This window comes from Lissotriton vulgaris, chromosome 4_2 (assembly GCF_964263255.1).
Source record: "Lissotriton vulgaris chromosome 4_2, aLisVul1.2, whole genome shotgun sequence".
In the NCBI taxonomy this organism is placed as follows: domain Eukaryota; kingdom Metazoa; phylum Chordata; class Amphibia; order Caudata; family Salamandridae; genus Lissotriton; species Lissotriton vulgaris.
In genome coordinates, this window is record NC_141692.1 from 12,556,718 (window position 1) to 12,583,413 (window position 26,696).

General features: G+C 43.8%; 1 protein-coding gene across 1 annotated transcript in view; it reads left to right on the forward strand.

Annotated features, from left to right (window-relative positions):
• LOC147718128 (uncharacterized) overlaps positions 1–26,696 on the forward strand; it is a 176,130-nt gene that overhangs the window by 39,331 nt on the left and 110,103 nt on the right. Inside the window, exon 3 of the mRNA XM_086919249.1 lies at positions 16,491–16,580. Coding sequence (XP_086775375.1) covers positions 16,491–16,580 — 90 coding nt within the window. The remainder of the gene's footprint in view (positions 1–16,490; positions 16,581–26,696) is intronic.

Consider the following 26,696-nt stretch of genomic DNA (forward strand, 5'->3'; position numbering starts at 1 on the left):
CAGAGAGCACAGCAGGGAGTGGTGCAGAGAGCACAGTAAGGAGAAGTGCTTAGAGCACAGCAGTGAGCAGTGCAATGAGCCACATAAGGAAGCACTGTATGGACACCACAGGAAACGGTGCATAGAGCACAGCAGGGAGCAGTGCAGAAAGTACAGCAGGGAATGGTGCAGTGAGCACAGCAAGGAGAGCACATTAAGGAGCAGTACAGAGAGCACAGCACGGAGAAGCACAGTGAGCCCCATAAGGAAGCTGAGCATGGGCACCACAGGGAGAAGTGCAGAGAGCACAGCAGGGTGCAGTTCAGGGAGCACAGCAGGGAGCGGTGCAGAGAGCACAGCAAGGAGCAGTGTAAAGAGCACAGCAGGGAGAGGTGCTAAGAGCACAGCAGGGAGCAGTGCAGTGAGCCCTATAAGGAAGCGGTGCATGGGCACCATATGGAGCAGTGCACAGAGCACAGCAGGGAGTGGTATAAAGAGCAGCACAGTGAGTGGTGCATAGAACACCGAAGGGAGAGGTGCAGAGAGCACAGTAGGGAGTGGTACAAAGAGCACAGCAGGGAGCGGGGCAGAGAAAACAGCAGGGAGCAGTACAGAGAGACAACAGGGAGTAGTACTGAGAGCACAGCAGGGAGTGGTGCAGAGAGCACAGCAAGGAGCAGTGCTAAGAGCACAGCAGGGAGCAAAGCAGTGAGCCTCTTAAGAAAGCGGTGCTTGGGCACCACAGGGATCAGTGCAGACAGCACAGCAGGGAGTGGTACATAGAGCACAGTCAGGAGCGATGCAGAGAGTACAGCGGGGAACAGTGCAGTGAGCACATCAGGGAGCATTGCAGACAGCACAGCAGGGACCAGTGCATTGACATCACAGCGAGCGGTGCAGAGAGCACAGCAGGGAGTGTTGCTGAGAGCACAGCAGAGAGCAGTGCAGAGAGCACAGCAGGGACTAGTGCATGGACATCACAGAGAACGGTGCAGAGAGCACAGCAGGGAATTAATGGGGGATAACACTTTAGAATCAAGATGCGCAGTCTCTTAACTTTGGGAGGTCTTCATAGGCTTAGGCAGAGAGCACAGCAGGGAGCGGTGCAGAGAGCATAGCGGGAAGCAGTGCAGTGAGCTCCATGAGGAAGCAGCGAATTGGCACCACAGGGAGTGGTGCAGACAGTACAGTGGAGTATGGTGCAGAGAGTACAGTGGAGTACGGTGCAGAGCAGATCAAGGAGCGGTACAGAGAGCACAGCAGGGAGCAGTGTCTGGGCACCACAGGGAGCGGTGCAGAAAGCACAGCAGGGAGCGGTGCAGAGAGCACAGCAGGGAGCGGTGTCTGGGCACCACAACGAGCGGTGCAGAGAGCACTGCAGGAAGCGGTGTAGAGAGCACAGCAGGGAGTGATGCAGAGAGCACAGCAGGGAGCAGTGCAGAGAGTAAATCAGGGAACAATGCAGAGAGCATGGCAAGGAGCGGTGCTAGGAGCACAGAAGGGACAAGTGCAGTGAGCCCCATAAGGAAGCGGTGCATTGGCAATATAGGGAACGGTGCAGAGAGCAAAGTAGGGTGGGGTGCAGAGAGCACAGCAGGGAGCGGTGCAGAGAGCATAGCGGGAAGCAGTGCAGTGAGCTCCATGAGGAAGCAGCGCATTGGCGCCACAGGGAGTGGTGCAGACAGTACAGTGGAGTACGGTGCAGAGAGTACAGTGGAGTACGGTGCAGCGCAGATCAAGGAGCGGTACAGAGAGCACAGCAGGGAGCAGTGTCTGGGCACCACAGGGAGCAGTGCAGAAAGCACAGCAGGGAGCGGTTCAGAGAGCACAGCTGGGAGCGGTGTTTGGGCACCACAAGGAGCGGTGCAGAAAGCACTGCAGGGAGCGGTGTAGAGAGCACAGCAGTGAGTGATACAGACAACACAGCAGGGAGCAGTGCAGAGAGTACATCAGGGAACAATGCAGAGAGCACTGCAAGGAGCGGTGCTAGGAGCACAGAAGGGACAAGTGCAGTGAGCCCCGTAAGGAAGCGGTGCATGGGCACTACAGGGAACGGTGCAGTGAGCACAGCAGGGATGCGGTGCAGAGAGCACAGCAGGGAGCCGTACAGAGAGCACAGCCGGTAGCGGTGCAGTGAGCTCCATGAGGAAGCAGTGCATGGGCGCCACAGAGAGCAGTTCAGAGACTACAGTGGAGTACGGTGCAGAGAGCACAGCAGGGAGCGGTACAGAGAGCACCGCAGGGAACGGTGCAGAGAGCACAGCAGGGAGCAGTGCTAAGAGCACAGAAAGGAGCAGTGCAGTGAGCCTCATAAGGAAGCAGTGTTGTGGCATCACAGGTAGTGGTGCAGAGAGCACAGCAGGGAGGAGTGCTAAGAGCACAGCAGGGAGCAGTGCAGTGAGCCTCATAAGGAAGCAGTGCTGGGGCATCACAGGGAGCAGGGCAGACAGCGGTGCAGAGAGCACAACAAGTAGCGGTGCAGAGAGTACAGCAGGGAACTGTGCAGTGAGCATAGCAGGGAGCAGTGCAGAGAGCACAGCAGGGAGTGGTGCAGAGAGCACAGTAAGGAGATGTGCTCAGAGCACAGCAGTAAGCAGTGCAATGAGCCACATAAGGAAGCACTGTATGGACACCACAGGAAACGGTGCATAAAGCACAGCAGGGAGCAGTGCAGAAAGTACAGCAGGGAATGGTGCAGTGAGCACAGCAAGGAGAGCACATTAAGGAGCAGTACAGAGAGCACAGCAGGGAGAAGTGCAGTGAGCCCCATAAGGAAGCTGAGCATGGGCACCACAGGGAGAAGTGCAGAGAGCACAGCAGGGTGCAGTTCATGGAGCACAGCAGGAAGCGGTGCAGAGAGCACAGAAAGGAGCAGTGTAAAGAGCACAGCAGGGAGCGGTGTAGAGAGCACAGTAGGGAGAGGTGCTAAGAGCACAGCAGGGAGCAGTGCAGTGAGCCCTATAAGGAAGCGGTGCATGGGCACCATATGGAGCAGTGCACAGAGCACAGCAGGGAGTGGTACAAAGAGCAGCACAGTGAGTGGTGCATAGAACACCAAAGGGAGAGGTGCAGAGAGCACAGTAGGGAGTGGTACAAAGAACACAGCAGGAAGCGGGGCAGAGAAAACAGCAGGGAGCAGTACAGAGAGACAACAGGGAGTAGTACTGAGAGCACAGCAGGGAGTGGTGCAGAGAGCACAGCAAGGAGCAGTGCTAAGAGCACAGCAGGGAGCAAAGCAGTGAGCCTCTTAAGAAAGCGGTGCCTGGGCACCACAGGGATCAGTGCAGATAGCACAGCAGGGAGTGGTACATAGAGCACAGTCAGGAGCGATGCAGAGAGTACAGCGGGGAACAGTGCAGTGAGCACATCAGGGAGCATTGCAGACAGCACAGCAGGGACCAGTGCATTGACATCACAGCGAGCGGTGCAGAGAGCACAGCAGGGAGTGTTGCTGAGAGCACAGCAGAGAGCAGTGCAGAGAGCACAGCAGGGACTAGTGCATGGACATCACAGAGAACGGTGCAGAGAGCACAGCAGGGAGTTAATGGGGATAACACTTTAGAATCAAGATGCGCAGACTCTTAACTTTGGGAGGTCTTCATAGGCTTAGGCCAGAGAAGAGAAGGAATGGGGGAGTTTTCCAAAGAGGGAGGGGAGAGGTGCATGGGCATGAGTAGGTTTTTAGTACACAGGTGGGGGTGCAGTGAGAAAAAATCAAAAAAAATCTCTGCCCTCATTGAATTCATGTAAATTCAGGCCCTGACTGGACAGTAAATTTAATGAACGAGTATGATCCCTAGGCAGGGTGAGCGATTAGAACTGTTATCTTGGAATGTAAATGGGTTTAAGATGAGGAATAGGAGGGAAAAGATCCTGCATCACCTAAAGGATATCTCAATACAGATTATAATCCTTCAAGAAACCTACATAACTAGTAAAGAAATCTGTGATATTTTTAAAGGCAGAAGATGGCTACAGAAAGTGATATTTACTGATCATCAGCTAACTATAAGAGGGGTAGCCATACTTATAACAACAAATCCCATAATAACAGTTGGGGAAAGTAAGGTAGATAGGGCTGGTAGATGGGTGATAGTAAAAATCAACCCTATACTATTTTATCAGCTATTATGGCCCGAACTTGGATGATCCCACACCTTTTGTAAATCTGCATTTAGAACTGTCAGATTTCCTGGATATAATTATTTTGGGTGCAAATTTTAGCCCCTTCTATGCTCATGACGGAGCCGCTCCGTCATGAGCCTCGGTTGTGAGCACAGCCCAACCGCGGTTCGTGACGGAGCGGCTCCGTCACGAGATTGCGAGCGCTGCTCGGCCCCCCCGCCACCTTAGCGTTGCGGCGGAATTCCCGCCGCAGCGAAGGGGTTAATTTGATGATGGAGGGTAATCTGGACCGCTCAAATAAAAGCAGAGCAGTTATTCAGAATAAAAACTGTTCTTTAATTATAAACTCTATAAAGACGCTTGGTTGGTGTAATATATGGAGAGAAAGGAATGGTACTCATTAGAGCTTCACTTTTAACAACAAAAAATATGGGCACCAATCAAGAATAAAAGAGCAGGTTATGGGCGCTACCCATGTAGGACCACATATGTCAGATCATTCAGCGATAACTCTAGTTTTGGCTCCTCCTAATGCTAATGTACAAAGGTGGACAATAGATCGAACCATACTCTTAGATGAGGATACAATAGCAATATAAGGAGGGAATCACAGGAGTTCTTTGAGAACAATATAGACAGTGCATCTTTGGGTATAGTATGGGATACATATAAAGCCTTCTTGAGAGGGAAAATAATATCCAGTCAGCCCCATAAAAACAAAAAACGAAGTATGGAGATTTCTACTATTTAAAATAAGATTCAAAAGCTGGAACAGCAAATACAAAAAGAAGAGATAGATCAAGGGCCTTATCAATTGTTGATACAATTCCTTAAAATGGACCTATAAGTGGTAATAGAAACAAGATTACAGGACAAATGGGCAAGTAATCTGGCCCATTTTAATTATAGGGAAGGCGATGGTAAACTACTTACCTGGAAAATTAAAAATAACCTGGCAAAACATTTTAGAAAATGATTAAAACAGGAAGAGTCTTACTGGGACTGCCTTACTGGGACAAAGGAAGGTATTGAGGAAGTTATTCTAAATCGTTTTGACAAAGTATATGTGGAAGATTTAACCTCGGTTGATGGGGATGTTGAATAATGGTTGGCTCAAGAACTCCCCCAGAAACTTTCAGATATACATAGGAAGGTAATAAAAAGTCCAATTACAGAAGGTGAAATTAGAAACGCGATACAATCTGACAAATCGAATAAGGCAGCAGGCCCATATTGCCTCCCTATGGAAAGATTTAAAAAAGATCTAGAGCAATATATAGCTCCAGGTATGTGCAGATTGTTTTCAGATATTTTTAATAAAGGTAGGAAGATTCCACCTTCATGGAATGAGGCAGTTGTATCTCTAATAGTAAAACCGGATGTCACCTAGTTCCTGTGACTCCTAAAGGCCTATCTCACTATTAAATTCTAACTACAAGATCTATACAAATATATTGGCTGATAGGCTTTAGGAAGTAGTTGATATAGTGTTTAATTAAGATGAAAAAGGTTTTATGAGGGGAGAGAATTAAAAGATCTAATGGCTAACCTAATCAGGGAGATAGATTTAGCATCCACATTCAAAAATCAATTGGCAGTTATTAAAGTTGATGCAACAGAAGCTTTCGACCGGGTAAATTGGGTTTACTTACAAAAATGTTTAGGACTATCCAACTTAGGGGAACATTTCTGCCGGTCTATAGAGCTATTATATAGGAACCCAACAGCAACAATCTTAGTTAAAGGAAGCGGTGCCTGGGCACCACACTGAGCGGTGCAGAAAGCACAGCAGGGAGCGGTGATGAGAGTACAGTGGGGAACAGTGCAGTGCGCATAGCACGGAGCAGTGCAGAGAACACAGCAGGAACCAGTGCATGGGTATCACAGCGAGCGGTGCAGAGAGCACAACAGGGAACGGTGCAGAGGGTACAGCAGGGAATGGTGCAGTGAGCACAGCAAGGAGCAGTGCAAAGAGCACAACAGACAGCTGTGCAGACAACACTACATGGAACAGGGCAGAGAGAACAGCAGGGAGAAATGCAGAGAGCACGGTAGGTAGCAGTGCAGTGAGCCCCATAAGGAAGTGGTGCATGTGCACTACAGGGAGTGGTGCAGAAAGCACAGTAGGGTGGGGGTGCAGAGAACACAGGAGGGAATTTTGCAGTGAGTCCCAAGAGGAAACAGTGCATGGGTACCACAGGGAGCATTACAGAGAGTAAAGTGGGGAACAGTGCAGAGAACACAGTAGGGAGCAGTTCAGAGAGCACAGTAGGGAGTGGTGCAGTGAACGCAGCAGTGCAAAGAACACAGCAGGGAGCGGTGCAGAGAGCACAGCGGGGAGCAGTGCAGAGCACAGCAGGTAGCACTGAGGAGGGCACAGCAGATAGCAGTGCAGAGAGCACAGTAGGAAGCAGTACAGGGAGCCCCATAAGGAAGTGGTGCATGGGCACTACAGGGAGCAGTGCAGGGAGCACAGCAGGGAGTGGTGCAGAGAGCACAGCAGGGAACGGTGCAATGAGCCCCATAAGGAAGTGGTATATGAGCAGCACAGGGAGCAGTGCAGAGAGCACAGCAGGGAGCTGTGCTGAGAGCCCCATAAGAAATCTGTGGATGGGCACTTTAGGGAGCGGTGCAGAGAGCACAGCAGGGAGCGGTGCAGAGAGCACATCAGGGAGCAGTGTAGTGAGCCCCATAAGTAAGTGGTGCATGGGCACCACAGGAAGCAGTGCAGAGAGCAGAGCAGGGGAAGGTGCAGAGCGCACAGTGGTGTAGAGAGCACAGCAGGGAGCAGTGCAGAGAGCACAGCAAGGAGCGGTGCAGTGGATATGTGGCCCCCTGTTATGGACAAGACACCGTCTATTCTGGTTTAACTGTAAGCTCCTTTCTCCCTTGCTGCCCATGATGGCCCATCAGAATGTTTATGGTTCATCAGTCACACATATGCTCCCTTTGTGTGTGGCTGTCTAGAGGGATGCACAAATCCCAACTGTCTGCCAGACGTGTATTCAGAGGCTAAAATAAGAGAGTCCCAACTTTCCAACAGTGGCATTTTCAGAATTACAATTTAAAATCTATCTTTGCCATGAGTTGATATTTTAAATTGTGATTCCAGAGATGCCAAGATTTGTTTTCCCATCTCTAAACAATTGGTAATTACACTTACAACATGTAAAGAAGTAATCTCAGTGTTAACCTATGGGAAAAATGGCTTTTCCGTGTTAAAAATCTAATTTAAGAGTTTTTCACTGCCAGGACATGTAAAACTTAAACGTACATGTCCTACTTTTTAAGTACAATACACCGCACCCTTGGGTTGTCTAGGGTTTACCTTAGGGGTTACTTATATGTTACAAAGGAGGTTTTTTCCTGGAAAGAGGGTTAACTTGCTTATTTGACATGGCAGTTTAGAACTGCACACCCACACATGCTCTGTAATGACAATTTACGAGCCCTAGGGAACTTGCATTGCATATGTCTAGGGACTTATACGTCACTTAAATATGCCAAATGTTGATAGGCCACTGTTACTATGTTTTAAGGAGAGAGCACTTTACTACTGGTTAGCAGTGGTAAAGTGCTCAGAGTCCTAAAGCCACCACAAACGAATTAAGTAACAAGCATTGGCATAGTCAATAGGTCTCGCCTTTGAGGCATTATAAGTATTCAGCCATGCAGCACATTATCCTGGATGCTACAACATCAACTGTTCTTCATCATGGAAGTTTTGACACTAATAGGCACATTATAGCACTGCATTGAGAAGTATTTATTTAAAGTGTTATTTCTGTACAAATGTTAGTTTCAACTTGCTATTGTTTGAATGATTCTTGTTATGTTTGTAATGTCATTATTGGAACAACTTCCTTAGTGTTCATTAATTGATCCACTGAACACCACAGGTTAAAGCATTCTGAGGGCGGGGTAGCCATCCAGAATATTCGATTTGCTTATAAAATGAGATACTTCTGCCGGTACTGTAGAAATCCATCTTAAGAAAGATAAATATTTCCTCTATGCTGGGTGACAGTTTCGTTTATGTGATGGTCCCTCATGCTGCATCGTTTCCTCAGGAACTTCTCAATAAGCAAATTGTGTATCCCTAATAAGTGATAAAGTTTGAGACTGGCCATCGAACTGCACAATCATTATTCAGCCTTACACAACGCCCTGTACCTGAAACTTATTTTTAAAGTGTTACAATGGCTTATAAGGGTAGATTATAAATACAATAATAAAATGCCGCATTCCAGGAGGCTAAGGCTATTCGGTATGTGTACATGCAAAGGTGCAGGAAGTTAGCTCATGGTGTGAAAGACTGGAGCACAGCAAACTCAACCCGAAGGTATTAGAGTGCTTTACCTGAGCACCAGTTATATTATGCAAGGTCCCATTCCTTTTTAGGGAAGTGAGATTAAGTGATTTGCCCAGAATCACAGGATGTTGAGCTGAAGCCAAGTCTTAAACCCAGTTTCAAAGAATGTAGCTCTGATTACGCACCTGCTCCAAAGCTGTACAGAGGAAATTGCATATTGTCACAGATAGAAGTAGCATTGTGTATAATCTAAAATATATAAGTATTTCTTATGTAAAACCATACATTGCAAAAGTAATCCCTGAGCTGTCTTCCCATGCTATGGTGGGTGGGCAGAAATGGTGAGAGAGACTTCGGCAGAACAATGGATGAAGAAGGTCACTGAAAGGCGTTGTAAGTGAGCATGCATAGTGCATATATATTTTTTTTAAACAAAAGGTGTTGGATTATGTCAGTCAAAAAAAATGGGTGATCTCGGAAAGAAGCGGGTTACCAAAGAAAGAGAGCAGCCAGACGTCGGGGCATATTATCAAGAACGGCACCACACCCGAACCTGGGCTTCTATGGGAATTCACAAGGGCATATTATCAAGTCCATTATCGCAGCTTTATCGTCAGTTTCCTGCTGCTAAAGCGGCCATCATTTTAGCACTGTTCTTGATAATATGCCCCAATGTTTTCTAGCAGTGCACTGCAATACAGCACAGGCCAATCACTGGGAAGTGCACAGAATATCATATGGGTGCAAGCACCTCTAGTTGATGAGAGCGCTGTGTTGATGCTGAAATGGCTCCGGCTGCACTTGTGGCTGAAACCAGCCTTCACTACTGACCCATGGTGCTCTGCACACTGTCAGGCTGTGACTCTTGGGGGTTCAGACTGGTTTATTAGATTGTTGTTTTGACAGGCTCAAATCAACTTCCATGTTAAAGATTTAACTAAGGTGCAATGTGTTTAATGTCTGAAAGTTCAACAAGAAGTGTTTTGACTAGGAAGACAGAAATACTTTCACTCCAAATTAAATGCAGACAAAGGATGTTTTCCGCAAACCAAACCAAAACAATATATATAAACTAGCAACAAGCCTGGGTCACACACTCATGCACCCTCCTGAGGGGGGATGGGTATTAATATGCTACAGTGCAGCTGGGGGTGGCATTCACACTTTTACAGTCCCATCCTGGCCCGGAAAAAACAAGGCATCATCAATGCATACGATACTGAGGGTCCTTTGTATGAATCCACACATTTGCGCCCCTAGCCTGATCCAATGTAGTCTTCTTATGGCAGAGAATCATTGCTTAGCTCTTCCAGGTCCTGCGGCCCCGGACATTTGTCGATGTTGCTTGTCATGGCGCCCTCAACTGTCTAAACAAAAGCACTTCAACATGAGCTCTGTATTATACATGTACCTGGCTGTACATCAACATAGCAGAATGTCTAGAGTGTCAGACCCTGCCCCCACCACATCTTCAACAGAGCTGCTAACAACATTGCACCCATGCTCCGCAACACCATCAACCGCTCCCCAGCAAACGCCTTATTCCCCGACAACTGGAAACATGCCGAGGTCCAACCCCTCCTGAAGAAGCCCTCAGCGAACCCCACCGACCTCAAAAACTACAGACCCATCTCCCTGCTCCCATTCCCAGCGAAAGTCATCGAGAAAGCCATCAACAGCCAACTCGCCACCTTCATTGAACAGCACAACATCCTCCACTCCTCCCAATCCGACTTCAGTTAAAGCTACAGCACATAAACAGCCCTCCTCGACGACATCTGCATCCTACTGGACGGAGGAGAAACTGTAGCCCTCATCCTCCTTGACCTCTCAGAGGTGTTCGACACAGTCTCTAACCGCACCCTAATATGCAGACTCCATGACGCAGGGATCAAGGACAAGGCCCTCAACTGTATCCAATCCTTCCTCTCTGGCAGAGCACAGCAGGTCAGACTCTCTCCTTTCCTCCCGGACCCTACGCCAAACACCTGCAGAGTCCCCCAGGGGTCCTCCCTCAGCCCTACGCTCTTCAATGTCTACATGGCTCTGCTCACCCCATCGTAAGAATGTACGGACTCAACATTGTGTGATACTCAGATGACACTCAACCCATCCTCACCCTATCCAACAAACCCAAAACCGCCAGACACAACTTTCAAGGAGGCATGGAAGCTGTCGCCAAATGGATGCAAAATCAGCTGCCTACAAATCAACACTGACAAAACATAAGTACTCGTTATGGGCCCGAACCCCAACACCTGGAACGACACCAGGTTGCCCCCGCCCTCGGAAGCTCACCTACCCCCACAGACCATGAACGCAACCTTGGAATCATCCTGGACTCTGAGCTCAAAATGGACCACCAGATCAACTCTGTCTCATCCTCCTGCTTCCACACCCTCCGCCTCCTACGTAAGACATTCAAATGGATCCCCCTTGAGTACAGAAAGACTGTCACTCACGCTCTCATCATCAGCAGACTCGACTACGAGAATGCACTCTACCCCGGAATAAAGAAAAACCTCACCTGCAAACTACAAAACATCCAGAATGCTGCCGCAAGACTGGTCCTCAACCTGCCAAGACACTGCCACATCTCCCAGCACCTGCTCACACTCTACTGGTTCCCCATTGAGGCTAAACCCATCTTCAAGATCCTCAGCCATGCACACAAGGCCCTCCATGACACCGGACAAGCATACCTGAATAGTTGACTCAAATTCCATACACCCCAAAGGGCCCTAGGATCAGCCCAGCTCTCTTACTCCGTGATCCCCAGCACCAGAAAGACCACATTGGGAGGCCGATCCTTCTTCTTCCTCGCGGCTAGAGACTGGAACACCCTTCCACTCCACCTCAGACAGACAACATCGCTCCTCGTTTTTGCGAGAAACCTCAAAATCCTGCTCTTTGTCTGACCCCCTCTTTGATTGACAGTGCCTTGAGACCCTCACCGGTGAATAGTCATGCTTAAAAAACAAAAACACCTGATTAATTGATTGATTGATTGATTGATTGATTGTTCAGACTTTGACGCTGGGAAACCAGGTTTGAGACTTTGCACCAATGCTCAAACATCGTGTAATTCTGGACAAATCAGGTATCTACCTGTGCCTAAAAGTGAATATGCCTGCTTGTAAAGCAACTGGTGCTTACTCAAGGGGATCTGATACCTTACAGTTGAGGGAACGCTATTAACAGAATGTTAAAGTACATTTATTAAAGTAAATTGTGTTTGTTGGGATCTGATACCTTGCGGTCGAGTTAGTTCTATAGGTGTTATGTTATGTTATGTTATGTTATGTTATAATTTTGTTAAGCGCGCAGCTGCCCCAGCTAAGGGGCGTCCTGGCGCTGTCAGTCTAATTGTACAGAATACCAAAAGCTGGCCAAAGAAATCCCAGTCCCTAAGACAATGGAAAGAGGAAGGTCTTAATGGCTTTCCGGAAAGTCAATATGTCCTCTATACAATGAATGGAGACTGGCAGAGAATTCCACAACTTAGCCGCCAAGAGCCGGAATGAACGGTCCCCGGCACAGCACAGTTTAATCCTAGGTATAATTACCAGATGTTGTCTCAAAGAGCCCAAGCTACGTTGGGGAATGTATGAGGTTAGAAGAGGCCGCAATAGCTCAGGACTTGTACCTTTTAAGATTTTAAACGCCATACAGAATGTTTTAAACTCGATCCTTGCTTCAATCGGAAGCCAGTGTAAGCCTCTGATAGTGGCTCTGGCAGAGCATCTACGAAGGAGTCCAACCAGTGCTCGAGCTGCCGAGTTTTGGACTTGTTGGAGTCGCAAGATCTCGGCTTTGTTTGCGCCCAGAAGCAGAACGCTCGCATATTCCAGGCGCGATAAAATCGTAGCATGGACAATAAGCTGCCGAACTGGCGCATTGAAGAACTTCAGGATGGGGTGGAGACTTCTCAACAGGCCCACACAGGTCGCAGCCACCTTCTTCGTGTGGGTCTGAAAATTGAGAACCACATCCATCCAAACTCCCAAATTCTTAACCACTGGCTTAGGTTTCGGCATGGTACCACTGGCCACCAATGCTCATTGCAGAGGGAGGTGTTTTTCCCTACCAGCATCACTTCCGTTTTATTAGCAATTAGCTGCAAACAGTTGTCAGCGATCCACTGAGCAACTGCTGCCATCCCATCTCTGAATCTCGTGGCTGATATAGAAGGCCCTTCAGCTAGGGTGATGACCAGCTGAGTATCGTCAGCATACGATACCAGCGTTAGGCCCCAGTCTTTTGCCACTACCGCAAGAGGTTGTACATAGAGATTGAACAAAGTCGGGCTCATCGCAGAGCCCTGCAGAACCCCCTGGCAGATGGAATGGGCTTGAGATAAAAACGGTGGTTCCGCCACCCGGAAAGATTCTTCCATAAGGAATGCTCGAAGCCATTCCAAGGCCCGGCCCGTAATCCCTATTGCCTCCAGGCGATACAACAAGATGTCATGAGACACTGTATCAAAGGCAGCGCTAAGATCTAGCAGAATAAATGCTGCACTCTGACCGGCGTCACGAATCGTTCTTAAATGCTCAGTGGTAGCTAACAGGGCAGACTCGGTACTGTGACCCGATCTAAAACCTTTTGCGACGGATCCAGGATGTCATTAAGGCTCATGTACCAAGATAGCACCTTGTTCACAAGTGCCTCTGCAAGCTTAGCGTTTAAACAACAAGGGGACCCAAAGGATGCAGCCATGGACCTTGGGAAAGTACTTTGTCAACAACAGTGGTCCATTGCAAAAAGTAATTTAGAGAGAAACAATAAAATATAGACACAGTCGTAACTATATTTAGTAAATAGACCAGCCCAGCCGGGCGAGGGTCTGTGGTGTATTGATATAAAAAAAAATTGGTGAGACAATATTACAATATTACAAGGTGGGGCACAAGCCTGTGACCCACAATACACACTTACACAATTATGTACGAACAGAACACAAGGGGCTTTTTAGGCAACAAACAATTTTTTAAAGTGTCACTGCAAAATAAACCATAACACCTTTACAGTCAAATTACAGTCTTTTTGTAATAGTATAAGGCGTTAAAGGAGTGTCGACGGCGTTTCGATTCGCTATTTTAGATCATGCGAATCATCATCACGGCGGGCTCTCGGGTCGCAGTGTGACACACTGCGACGTGAGAGCCCGCCGTCCATTGATGGGAACTCGTCCCTGCTATACCGGTATCTTCCCGAGCAGTACACAAGATTTCTAATCGATCCGCCTTAATTTAAAGGTTTTGACCTGCCCTCTCAGCCACAACCGTGCTGTGGACAATCCCCGGTCCTGCGGCTATTATGGCTTATCTTAGGCATAAATTCATGTCCTGATGATGATTCGCATGATCTAAAATAGCGAATCGAAACGCCGTCGACACTCCTTTAACGCCTTATACTATTACAAAAAGACTGTAATTTGACTGTAAAGGTGTTATGGTTTATTTTGCAGTGACACTTTGAAAAATTGTATTGGAAGTGTCACAAACCAATTGTTTGTTGCCTAAAAAGCCCCTTGTGTTCTGTTCGTACGTAATTGTGTAAGTGTGTATTGTAGGTCACAGGCTTGTGCCCCACCTTGTAATATTGTAATATTGTCTCACAATTTTTTTTTTATATCAATACACCACAGACCCTCGCCCGGCTGGGCTGGTCTATTTACTAAATATAGTTACGACTTTGTCTATATTTTATTGTTTCTCTCTAAATTATTTTTTGCAATGGACCACTGTTGTTGACAAAATCTGCAAGCTTAGCAGCCCACGGAAGCAAAGAAATCGGCCTGAAGCTGTCTGGTATAGATGGATCCAGTGCAGACTTCTTAATGATGGGGGTAACCCAGGCCGGTTTCCAGGCTATGGGAACTCTGGCCGTGGCATAGGATAGATTTAGTATATGGCCTAATGGCTGCTGAAAAAGTGCCAGTGACTCCATGAATTGCGCCGGCCTCATGGGGTCTGACAGAGATCCCGATTTGACCTGCTTACAGAGTTTAACAAGGTCCTCACAAGAGATCTCTGGTATAGCTGTCAAAGTGGAAACCCCATCTCTAACACTGACAGAACTCTGGACAGAGGAGAGTTGCGCGAATGTGTTGTAAATGTTTTGCACTTTATTTACAAAGAAAGAAGCGAGTTCTTCGCATTGCTGTGCCGATTTTACATAAGAACCAGAGACTCTGTTGTTCTTCAGCTCCTGGACAATCTTAAAAATGCATTTCGTGGGGTTGGGACTAGCCCTAATTTCTTCAGAATAAAACTTAGCACGTGTAGAACAGATCGTTTTATGATAGTGTTTTAGTTCAGCTAGGTAAACAGTTTTATGACCATCTTCATAATTCCTTCTCCATATCCGTTCGGCTCTTCTGCAGTCCTTTCGTAGGGCTCTCAGAGCCTCAGAATACCATGGATTGGAGACCGTCCTACGCCCCCTAACCCATTTAGCTCGAATAAAGGCATCAAGTCCCCCCCCCCAATCCAGTCACAGAAGGAGGTGTATGCTACCTCAGGATCCAGCATGTCCCCCAATGGAAACTCTCCCAGGAAGGCATGAAAATCTTTTAGTTTAAGTTTGTGCCAAGGCCTTTTGAGAACCAAAGTGGTCCTATCAATCCTTAAAAGTTCAGATATCTTCAAGCTGGCTTTAATCAAGTAATGATCTGTCCATCCCATAGGCACAGGCTGGTCTATCTGCACTGCTGGGATATTAGAAAAGATAGGATATGAAACAGCATGTTAAAATGCATGGTTTATTAAAGTAAATCATGTGTGTTGGATAATCCCTGTGCCAACCAAAAGTCCACCCAGACAGTTTTAGGCTGTAACAGACTGCCATGCCCAGAGGGGAGGAGGGGCCATCACACACGCTGTGCAGGAAGGCCAACAAAAGCAGTCACTTAGTGAAATCGCCTCAGCTGAAGGAATGGACCAATAGAAAGCCATAATTTCAAAATGGCACAAAAAGAACCAATGGCAATTGGTGGATTTGCCAAAGCCTCCCAGAGAGATACCACAGGTCATCGCTGATGCTCGACCTAAAAAAGGGAGGAGGCCTGAAAAAGGTTTGCGGTTGACACTGTAGACAGGACCATTTAAAACAATTATTATCCTTACAAATGGCGAGTCTCCACACATAAAAAGACCCATCTTTTGCAAAGATACTACTTGTAAATTTGTTTGTGAATAGAATACAATTGTAAGCTTACCCAAAAGTATAGGTTTACCATTATGAACCAGGCCCAACATTCTTGACAACACTATTTCTTTTGCTAATCCATCTGTCTGCCAATATTTACACCTCTACTTTTGTCCAAGCTTTCTTTCTGGTGCTATTCTCAGTTATAGCTGCTCAGGTAGAGCTTTCCAAGCAGCCCAAGGCTATTTGGATCAATGGGTGTGTTATTACATGAAGATGTTATGGAGGCTGGTTACCGGTACAATCTATGATGTCACTTGAATACCCTATAAATGTGGAGGCATGGTCTACTCTAAGATGGAATTCACATGCATGAAGATAAATGGGTATTCTTTGAAATTATTATCACGTAATTTGGGGGCATATTATCAAGCACGGCGTTAAAATTATTGCCGCTTTAGCGGCAGAAAACTGTTGCCAAAGCGGCGATAATGGGCTTGATAATATGCCCTTGAGAATTCCAATAGAAGCCCCTGTTGAAACTAGAACATGGACTTCTATGGGAATTCTCAAGGCCATATAATCAAACTCATTATCGCTGCTTTAGCTGCAGTTTTCTGCTGCTAAAGCGGAGATAATTTTAACTTTGTTTCTTGGTAATAGGCCCCTTGGATCCATGCTCCTCTGTAGCATGGACGGCCCTTGAACTACATAAAAGTTATTATGTCACATAAATGCAGAGTGACATATATTGCCATTTGAATGTTGTAGGGATTCGGATACAAAATGTGTTGTCAAATGAATGTCACATTAATTGCCAATATATGATACAATGTCACAGGAATGTCAAATGCAGTCACCTATGGGGAATGTTGCCACATGTATGTCTAACTTTTACTGATGGATACCTTTGCCCCAACAGACTATACCAACACCTACATCGTGTCTATACGTTCAGCATCACCAACACCAGAATCATCTGTTAAAAGTGGAACTGTTGGCAGAGCTTTTGGTAAGTTTTTGTCATCAATCAATGGTTGCAGGTATTGATTTAGAGATTGTTCAAAGTTAATGTCATGGCTCTTTCGACCTCACAGCCCATCCTTGCTGGCCATTCTAAGAGCGCGGTACGGTTGCAGGTCTTTGTCCACCCTCCTGATGAGAGCCCCGGCACTTCTTTATATACAAATAAACCACTGTGGTAAGGGGTCCAGAAGTAATGCTAGGCTCTTGGAAGGGATTTTCTAACGAGCTTAAGCTGAAGAATTAATGAGATCAGTATTTCAACCAATTTATTTTGCCTTTTCAAAAAATGCTCATAGAACAACAAGACCTGAAGAGTAGGGTCTTGCAGTGTCTCTCTACTCCCTCAACCTGCCAATGCTGCTCTTCTGTGGACTGCCCTGAGATGTCAGGAGGTATGTCTCAAGTGGGGCCCGGCAGTCCGTTGCCCGCAAAGGCTGAGGCGGCTCCTCGACATCTAACTCCAGCTCGTCCTTGCGGTATGCCAGGTCATGTAGCCATTGATGGTTTGTGGGTACAGCACAAGTGCCCCAGTGGATCACCATTAACAGAGGAGCTCCTGCTAGAAGGCATCTGTTAGTTGGCTGTAAGTTCTTGACCAGGCCCAGCAAGCACATGTCAGGGGTCCCTATCCACTGATTCAAGTATCTAGCTCACTGCATCATACACAGTTTGCATGGAGCTTCAACCTGCATTTGAACCTTTTCCGTGGTGTGTGGCATATTTGATGCAGATTACAATTGCATGCAAGCATGTTTAATTGAGCACAGCGGAAGGACCAGTCTTCTCTCTCAATAGGGGTAGTTAGAGGCATGTTCCGTATCTCCACTGCCCTGTCTGGTGATACCAGCCTGTCCGCCTGCGCTGCATGATACAATTTTGCAATTAAATGCCTACATGTGCCACTGGTAAAGGGTGTCTGCAGTGCTGAGAGCATAAGGAAGTGTGGCTAGGAACTAGGGGGAGTATTCCTGCATAGCAGATCTGAGGAGGCAGTATGTGAAGGTCATCAATGTCAGCTAAGGTCACAAATGTACCTTTTGAGTAATCATCACCCAGCATACACAGCCCAGCCCTAGCCAGAAGGGCCAGAGTTTTGTCTCTGTTTTCAATGGAGAAAGCGGGGTGGTAATTTCACCAGCATTTCTGGGGCACACAAACTACTGTTACTCGCCTCATCCCGGGGGCACCCCAAACGCTTGCTGTGGAGCATATCGGGTTGATTTAGCTTCCAGAATGCCTTCCCTCTTGTTGGGAAGAATGGTTTTTAATGGAAAGGGATATTCATCATCAGCTAAATGTGGAATGTAGTTATGTGGGGTATACCAATAAAGGGCAAAGTCCGCTTGGGCACACAACTACTAGAGGTGTAAGTCTGGCTAACTGAAGCACCCAAGTGCGTATGGCAACATTAGAATCTCCCATGAATAATATGGTGTTTCCCCACCCATGCCAACATTATCAAAAGTGTCTTCAGGGTTTGAAAGAAGGGCTGTGTCAAGAGGATTGAGATATTGGTGAAGATATATAAGAATTTGGGTAATACTATAATTTTTAATATAGCTATTCTGTGGCCAGAGAGAACGGCAGCCCTGAACGCTGCTGTATTTGATCCTTCAACGTGAGACAGCCATACAATAATTAGGATGCATCACTATCTGAGGATCTGTGTATCCAGAGGCCTAGATAATTGACCGGTTACTCACACCAGTGCCAGTGGACTCCGGAGTGGTGGCCACAAGACCTAGGAGCAGTTCCTGAACCCAAATAGGTCGTGAAGAATCTGGGGATTCGATTCGACCAAGATCTGTCACTCAAACAACACACAAACTACATTTCAGGAATATGCTTCCATACCATCAGTCTATTACGCCAAGTTTTCCCTTTGCTACCTGACACTGCTAGGAAAACTCTTGTTCAGGCACTGATCCTAAGTCGGATCGACTATTGTAATGGCCTGTTGCTTTCTGCCAACGAAGGGATGTTGGCCAAGTTGCAGGCCTTTCAGAACACGGCAGCTCGCCTTGTTCTCAATGTCCCCCCAAGAACTGCCTCTAAACCTCTCCTTGAGCAGCTGCATTGGCTCTAAATCCAACAAAGAGCCAAATTTTAAATATGCTGTCTGATCCACAAATGTCTAAATGGACAGGGGCCCGCCTATCTCGAAGGGAAATTTGTCCCTTACATCCCAACTCGATCTCTCAGGTCCAGTAACAATCTCCTTCTAGTGGTCCCCCGTGCCAAAAAAAACAGACACAGGTGTAAAGCTCTATCTATTACCGGACCCACTCTATGGAACAAACTTCCTCTGTCTCTGAGACAATGTAAAGAACATCTTACATTCCGGAAACTCCTGAAAACTGCACTGTTCAGAAATGAGATCTAGTTTCTACTCACTCATTCACAATTTCTGTTATTACCGGCTCCAAAAGCGCAGAGATACTCCAGCTGGAGTTGATTCAAGCGTTATACAAACCAGCAAATAAACAAATAAAATAAAACAGGAACTCCAATGGGATCCCCCGAGAACATGGCATCAGAGGGAATATCACCAACTTTGACCAGTTGATACTCAGACATGAATATCTTTCAAAGTGGATGAACACATAAACGTAGAGCACCAAATGTGTGTCTGCGTTCTGAACATACTGCACTAGGTTATCTGCATAGAGAGATATGCTCAGTGGCATCAAGGGGAAGCTAAGAGCAGGGTTGATGTGGCGCTGCCTAAATGCCCATGCCAAGGGTTCTAGCACAATAGTGAGTACAATTGGTGACCAGAGGCACTTTCTCTTGTTTCCTGCCCGCTCACAAATTCCCAGAAGGGGGTTCCTATTTAGTAGGAGACAGGGCACAGGTTTATTGTATAGTACCAGTATCCCTCGCAGGAATTGTGTGGGTATTCTCATGCTGGGCTTTCATCTGAGACATGTAGTCCCACGACATAGAATCAAAGTCTTTGGCTGTCTCCAGTAGGACCATAGCCTCTTGCAGAGATGGATTGAGCTGGTGAAGGAGGGTGAGCAGAATGTGCAGCGTATGCAAAGTGGACCTAGTAGGAATGAATCCAGATTATTCTGGCAGCACCAGGTAAGGAAGCAGAGGCCATATGCGACTTGCCAGCACTTTAGTCAGTAGCTTATCTTTTAAATGTATCAATGATAAAGGTCAGTATGCTTCACAATTAGTAGAATGTTTATCCGGCTTCAGTAATGTTATTATCAAGGCTTCATCATAAACGGCAAGGAGATGGGAACCAGGAAGCCTGAAAATTCCTTGTAGAATTCCCCCATTATTCTATCTAAGCCTGGGACATTACCATTTGGAGGCACAGGACACGTCTTTGAGCTCCTCAGATATTATGGGCAGTATAAGGAATTCCTGCTAACCAGGAGACAGCTAGGCCAGCGACACACACTCAATATGACTTTGTAGGTCTGCCTCAGCCACAGTAGGACGTGCATTGTAGAGTTGGGCATAACATTTTGTGAATTCTGTGAGACTGGAGAGGGTTTTGAAGCAGTCAGCCCCCTCTGGAGTTGTGATTTGGATTATATGCATTTGTCCCTTTGGTGATTGTAGTTTTTGGGATAGACTATGTCCCGGCCAGCCACCCTCCTCATATGCGTTAGCATGTGTTGTTGATTAAAAAGTTTAGTTCTTGAACTGCCAGCTTGTTTTAAGTGGTTATGTTTTCATAAATACAGACCAGAATAGCAGGTTCGAGGTCCCTCTCATACTCACTATCTAGGGACTATAATTTGGACTCAGTGTTCTGGATTTGGGTGCGCATTGCCCAAAAATCCCCTGCCTGTGTGCTAATGCAGACATCCAGGATAGTGACGACCTTGACGTCCTCCCAAAGGTTCCCCACACTCTCCACTGTGCCAGTATTTTATTTTAAATATTCAATGAGAGCAGAGTGTAAACCCCCACAGAACACTGGGTCAAGAAGGGATGTAGCTGGGAACCACCATATGAATTGGGTTGGGGAATAAGTCACATAGACATCTGCAGATAGTGTTTTGGGAAGATGTGAGTATTCGGTCATCCAGGGACAGGCATCATGCGCAACCTGCAATAATCTAAGGGGATCATGTGCCATGTACAAATGATACAAATGTGCCTTCTCACTGCCCCAGGTGCTGGAGTCTCTAAATGTCTACCATGTGATATTCAGCCATGCTGTGTCAGATTATCTTGGTTGATTGTTTACCATGCCGGTCTGTTACTGTCAATCTGTCCATTGACGGGTCTAAATAGGTATTGAGGTCACCCTCCCGTGTTATTCAACAAGACATTAATGAGATCAGTGATTCAACTTACTCTGAAGAATTATTTGATGGGATCAGTGACTCAACTTGTTCTGTAAAATGACATTAATGAGATCAGTGATTCAAATTATTCTGGTGAGTTAAATTAAAGAGATCAGTGATTCAACCTATTTTGTACAATGACATTAATGAGATAAGTGATTCAACTTATTTTGAAAAATGAAATTAAAGAGATCAGTGATACAACTTATTATGAAGAATGAAATTAAAGAGATCAGTGATTCAACTAATTCTTTACATTGACATAAATGAGATACGTGATTCAACTTCTTTTGAAAAATGAAATTAAAGAGATCAGTGATTCAACTTATTCTGTACAATTACATTAATGAGATCAGGGATTCAACTTATTCTGAAGAATGACATTAATGAGATCAGGGATTCAACTTATTCTGAAGAATGACATTAATGAGATCAGTGATCCAACTTATTCTGTAGAATGACATTATTAGAGATCAGTGACTCAACTTATTCTGAAGAATGACATTAATGAAATCAGTGATTCAACGTATTCTAAAGAATGACATTAATGAGATCAGTGATTCAACTTATTCTGAAGAATGACATTATTGAGATCAGTGATTCAACGTATTCTGAAGAATGATATTAATGAGATCAGTGATTCAACTCATTCTGAAAAATGACATTAATGAGATCAGTGATTCAACGTATTTTGTAGAATGACATTAATGAGATCAGTGATTCAACTTATTCTGAAGAATGACATTAATGAGATCAGTGATTCAACTTATTCTGAAGAATGACATTAATGAGATCAGTGATTCAACTTATTCTGTACAATGACATTAATGAGATCAGTAATTCAACTTATTCTGAAGAATGACATTAATGAGATCAGTGATTCAACTTATTTTGAAAAACGAAATTAAAGAGATCAGTGATTCAACCTATTCTGAAGAATGAAGTTAAAGAGATCAGTGATTCAACTTATTCCGAAGAATGACATGAATGAGATCAGTGATTCAATTTATTCTGTACAATGACATTATTGAAATCAGTGATTCAACTTATTCTGAAGAATGAGATTAATGAGATCAGTGATTCAACTTATTCTGAAGAATGACATGAATGAGATCAGTGATTCAATTTATTCTGTACAATGACATTCATGAGATCAGGGATTTAACTTATTCTGTACAATGACATTAATTAGATCAGTGATTCAACTTATTTTGAAGAATGACATTAATGAGATCAGAGATTCAACTTATTCTGAAGAATTACGTTAATGAGATCAGGGATTTAACTTATTTTGAAGAATGACATTAATGAGATCAGTGATCCAACTTATTCTGTTGGATGACATTTTATTTATTTATTTATTTGCTGGTTTTTATAGCGCTATGAATAAACTCCCAAAGGAGTATCTCCGCGCTTATGACAGCCGGCCTGAGAAGCTATAGAGGTAGCAGAGACATTTAAAATTTGTTTATACCGGACAAAATTTGAGGTGTGGCTAAAACAGGCTAAACAAGAAAGTTTTCACATTCTTTCTGAAACAAAGATGGTTAGAACATTGTCTCAATGACAGAGGGAGCATGTTCCAGTATGTGGGACCCACCAACGACAAGGCCCTCCCGCCAAGCCTGGTTTTGCTGATCCTAGGAACATTTAATATTAGCTGTTCACTGGATCTTAAGGTACGAGCTGGAATATATGGAACAAATTTATTAGACAAGTATTCAGGTCCTAATTCATGAAGACTTTTGTGGATGGTACAGCAGGTCTTGAACTTTACTCGTAAACGTATGGGCAGCCAGTGAAGTTTACGTAGTAGAGGTTTAGATGGGGATCTGGGGGGTGCATTAAGCACCAGCCTGGCTGCTGTATTTTGTACTACCTGTAGACGATCTAAAACCTCTTCGTTAGCTCCTGCTAAAAGACCATTGCAGTAATCTAGACAGCTGATCACCAAAGCCTGAACTAGAGTTCTTCTGTGAATGTCAGGAAGAAAAGGAAATATCCTACGGAGGAGACCTATCACGTGGAAGCAAGATCCCACAGTGACATTAACATACTGTTTCATGGTCAGCTCCGGTTCCAGACGTTCCCCCAGATTCTTAATTATTGATTTGGGTTCAGTGACTGGGCCTAGGTCTAGAGGCCACCAGTCAGGAGACCATTGGATCCTAGCTTTACCAAGGAGCATCACCTCTGTCTTCCCAACATTGCATTGGAGAAAGTTGGAAGACATCCATCGCGCTACTGCCTTCATCCCATCAGAGAAAGATTGTATAATCTCAGGGGTAAGATGTTTAAAAGGGAAAAGTATTGAGATCAGTGACTCAACTTATTCTGAAGAATGACATTAATGAGATCAGTGAATTAACGTATTCTGAAGCATGACATTAATGAGATAAGTGATTCAACTTATTCTGAAGAATGACATAAATGAGATCAGTGATTCAACTTATTCTGTACAATGACATTAATGAGATCAGTAATTCAACTAATTCTGAAGAATGACATTAATGAGATCAGTGATTCAACTTATTTTGAAAAATGAAATTAAAGAGATCAGTGATTCAACTTATTCTGAAGAATGAAATTAAAGAGATCAGTGATTCAACTTATTCCGAAGAATGACATGAATGAGATCAGTAATTCAATTTATTCTGTACAATGACATTAATGAGATCAGTGATTCAACTTATTCTTAAGAATGAGATTAATGAGATCAGTGATTCAACTTATTCCGAAGAATGACGTGAATGAGATCAGTGATTCAATTTATTCTGTACAATGACATTAATGAGATCAGGGATTCAACTTATGCTGTACAATGACATTAATGAGATCAGTGATTCAACTTATTTTGAAGAATGACATTAATGAGATCAGAGATTCAATTTATTCTGGAGAATTACAATAATGATATCAGGGATTCAACTTATTCTGAAGAATGACGTTAATGAGATCAGTGATCCAACTTATTCTGTAGAATGACATTAATGAGATCAGTGACTCAACTTATTCTGAAAATGACATTAATGAGATCAGTGATTCAACTTATTCTGAAGAATGACATTAATGAGATCAGTGAATCAGCTTATTCTGTAGTATGACATTAATCAGATTAGTGATTCAACTTATTCTGTAGAATTGCATTAATGAGATCAGTGATTCACCGTATTTGATAGAATCCCCATAATGAGTCCAGTGATTCAACTTATTCTGAATAATGCCATTAATGAGATCAGTGATTCAACGTATTCTTAATAATGACAAATAATGAGATCAGTGATTCAATTTACTCTGTAGAATCCTATTAATGAGACCAGTGATTCAACCTATTTTGTAGAATGACATTAATGAGGTCAGGGATTCAACGTATTCTTTAGAACAACTTAATGAGACCAGTGATTCAACTTATTCTGTAGAATTACATGAATGAGATCGGTGATTCAAAATATTCTATAGAATGACATTATTGACATCAGTGATTCAACTTATTCTGTAGAATGACATTAATGAGGTCAGTGATTCAGCTTATTCTGTAGAATGACATTAATGAGATCAGTGGTTCAACTTATTCTGTGGAATGACATTAATGAGATCAGTGATTAGGCTTATTATTAAATATGAAATTAAAGAGATCAGTGTTTCAACTTATTCTGAAGAATGACATTAATGAGATCAGTCATTCAACGTATTCTGAAGAATGACATTAATGAGATCAGTGATTCAACGTATTCTGAAGAATTACATGAATGAGATCAGTGATTCAAGGTATTCTGAATAATGACATTAATAAGACTAATGATTCAACTTACTCTGAAGAATTGCTTTGAGATCAGTGACTCAACTTGTTCTGTAAAATGACATTAATGAGATCAGTGATTCAACATATTCTGAAGAGTGACATGAATAAGATCATTGATTCAACTTATTGTGTAGAATGACATTCAAGAGATCAGTGATTCATCTTATTCTGATGCATGAAATTAAAGAGATCAGTGATTCAACTTATTCTGAAGAATCACATTAATGAGATCAGTGGTTCAACTTATTCTGAAGAATGACATTATTGAGATCAGTGATTCAACTTATTCTGAAGAATGACATTAATGAGATCAGTGGTTCAACTTCTTCTTTAGAATGACATTAATGAGATCATTGATTCAACTTATTCTGAAGAATGACATTAATGAGATCAGTGATTCAACGTATTCTGATGAATGACATTAATGAGATCAGTGGTTCAACTTATTCTGAAATATGAAATTAAAGAGATCAGTGATTCAACTTATTCCGAAGAATGACATTATTGAGATCAGTCATTCAACGTATTCTGAAGAATGACATTAATGAGATCAGTGATTCAACGTATTCTGAAAAATGACATGAATGTGATCAGTGATTCAATTAATTCTGTGCAATGAAATTAATGAGATCAGTGATTCAACTTATTCTGAAGAATAACATTAATGAGATCAGTGATTGGACGTATTCTGTTCAATGACATTAATGCGATCAGTCATTCAACGTATTCTGAAGAATTACATGAATGAGATCAGTGATTCAAGTTATTCTGAATAATGACATTAACAAGACCAATGATTCAACTTACTCTGAAGAATTGCTTTGAGATCAGTGACTCAACTTGATCTGTAAAATGACATTAATGAGATCAGTGATTCAACATATTCTGAAGAGTGACATGAATAAGATCATTGATTCAACCTATTGTGTAGAATGACATTCAAGAGATCAGTGATTCATCTTATTCTGAAGCATGAAATTAAAGAGATCAGTGATTCAACTCATTCTGAAGAATTACATTAATGAGATCAGTGATTCAACTTATTCTATTGAATCCCATTGATGAGACCAGTGATTCAGCTTATTCTGAATGACATTAATGAGATCAGTAATCCAACTTATTCTGAAGAATGACTTTAAAGAGATCAGTGATTCAACTTATTCTGAAGAATGACATTAAGCCGATCAGTGATTCAACGTCTTCTGTAGAATCCCATTAATGAGACAAATGATTCTGTAGAATGACATCAATGTGAACAGTGCTTCAACGTATACTGCAGAATAACTTTATTGAGTTTCGTGGTTCAACTTATTCTGAAGAATGACATGCATGAGATCAGTGATTCAACTTATTCTGTAGAATGACATTAATGACATCAGTGATTCAAATTATTCTGAAGAATAACATTAATGAGATCAGTGATTCAACAAATTTTATAGAATCCCATTAATGAGACCAGTGATTCAACGTATTTTGTAGATTGACATTCATGAGATCAGTGATTCAAATTATTCTGCTGAATGGCATTAATGAGGTCAGCTATTCAGCTTATTCTGTAGAATGACATTAATGACATCAGTTATTCAACTCATTCTGTAGAATGGCATTAATAAGATCAGCGATTCAACTTATTCTGTAGAATGACATTAATGACATCAGTTATTCAACGTATTCTGTAGAATGACTTAATGAGACCAGTGATTCAACTTATTCTGTAGAAAGACATTAATGAGATCAGTTATTCAGCTTATTCTGTAGAATGACATTAATGACATCAGTTATTCAACTTATTCTGTAGAATGGCATTAATAAGATCAGTGATTCAACTTATTCTGTAGAATGACATTAATGAGATCAGTGATTCAGCTTATTCTGTAGAATGACATTAATGACATCAGTGATTCTATTTATTCTGTAGAATGACATTAATGACATCAGTTATTCAACGTATTCTGTAGAATGACTTAATGAGACCAGTGATTCAACT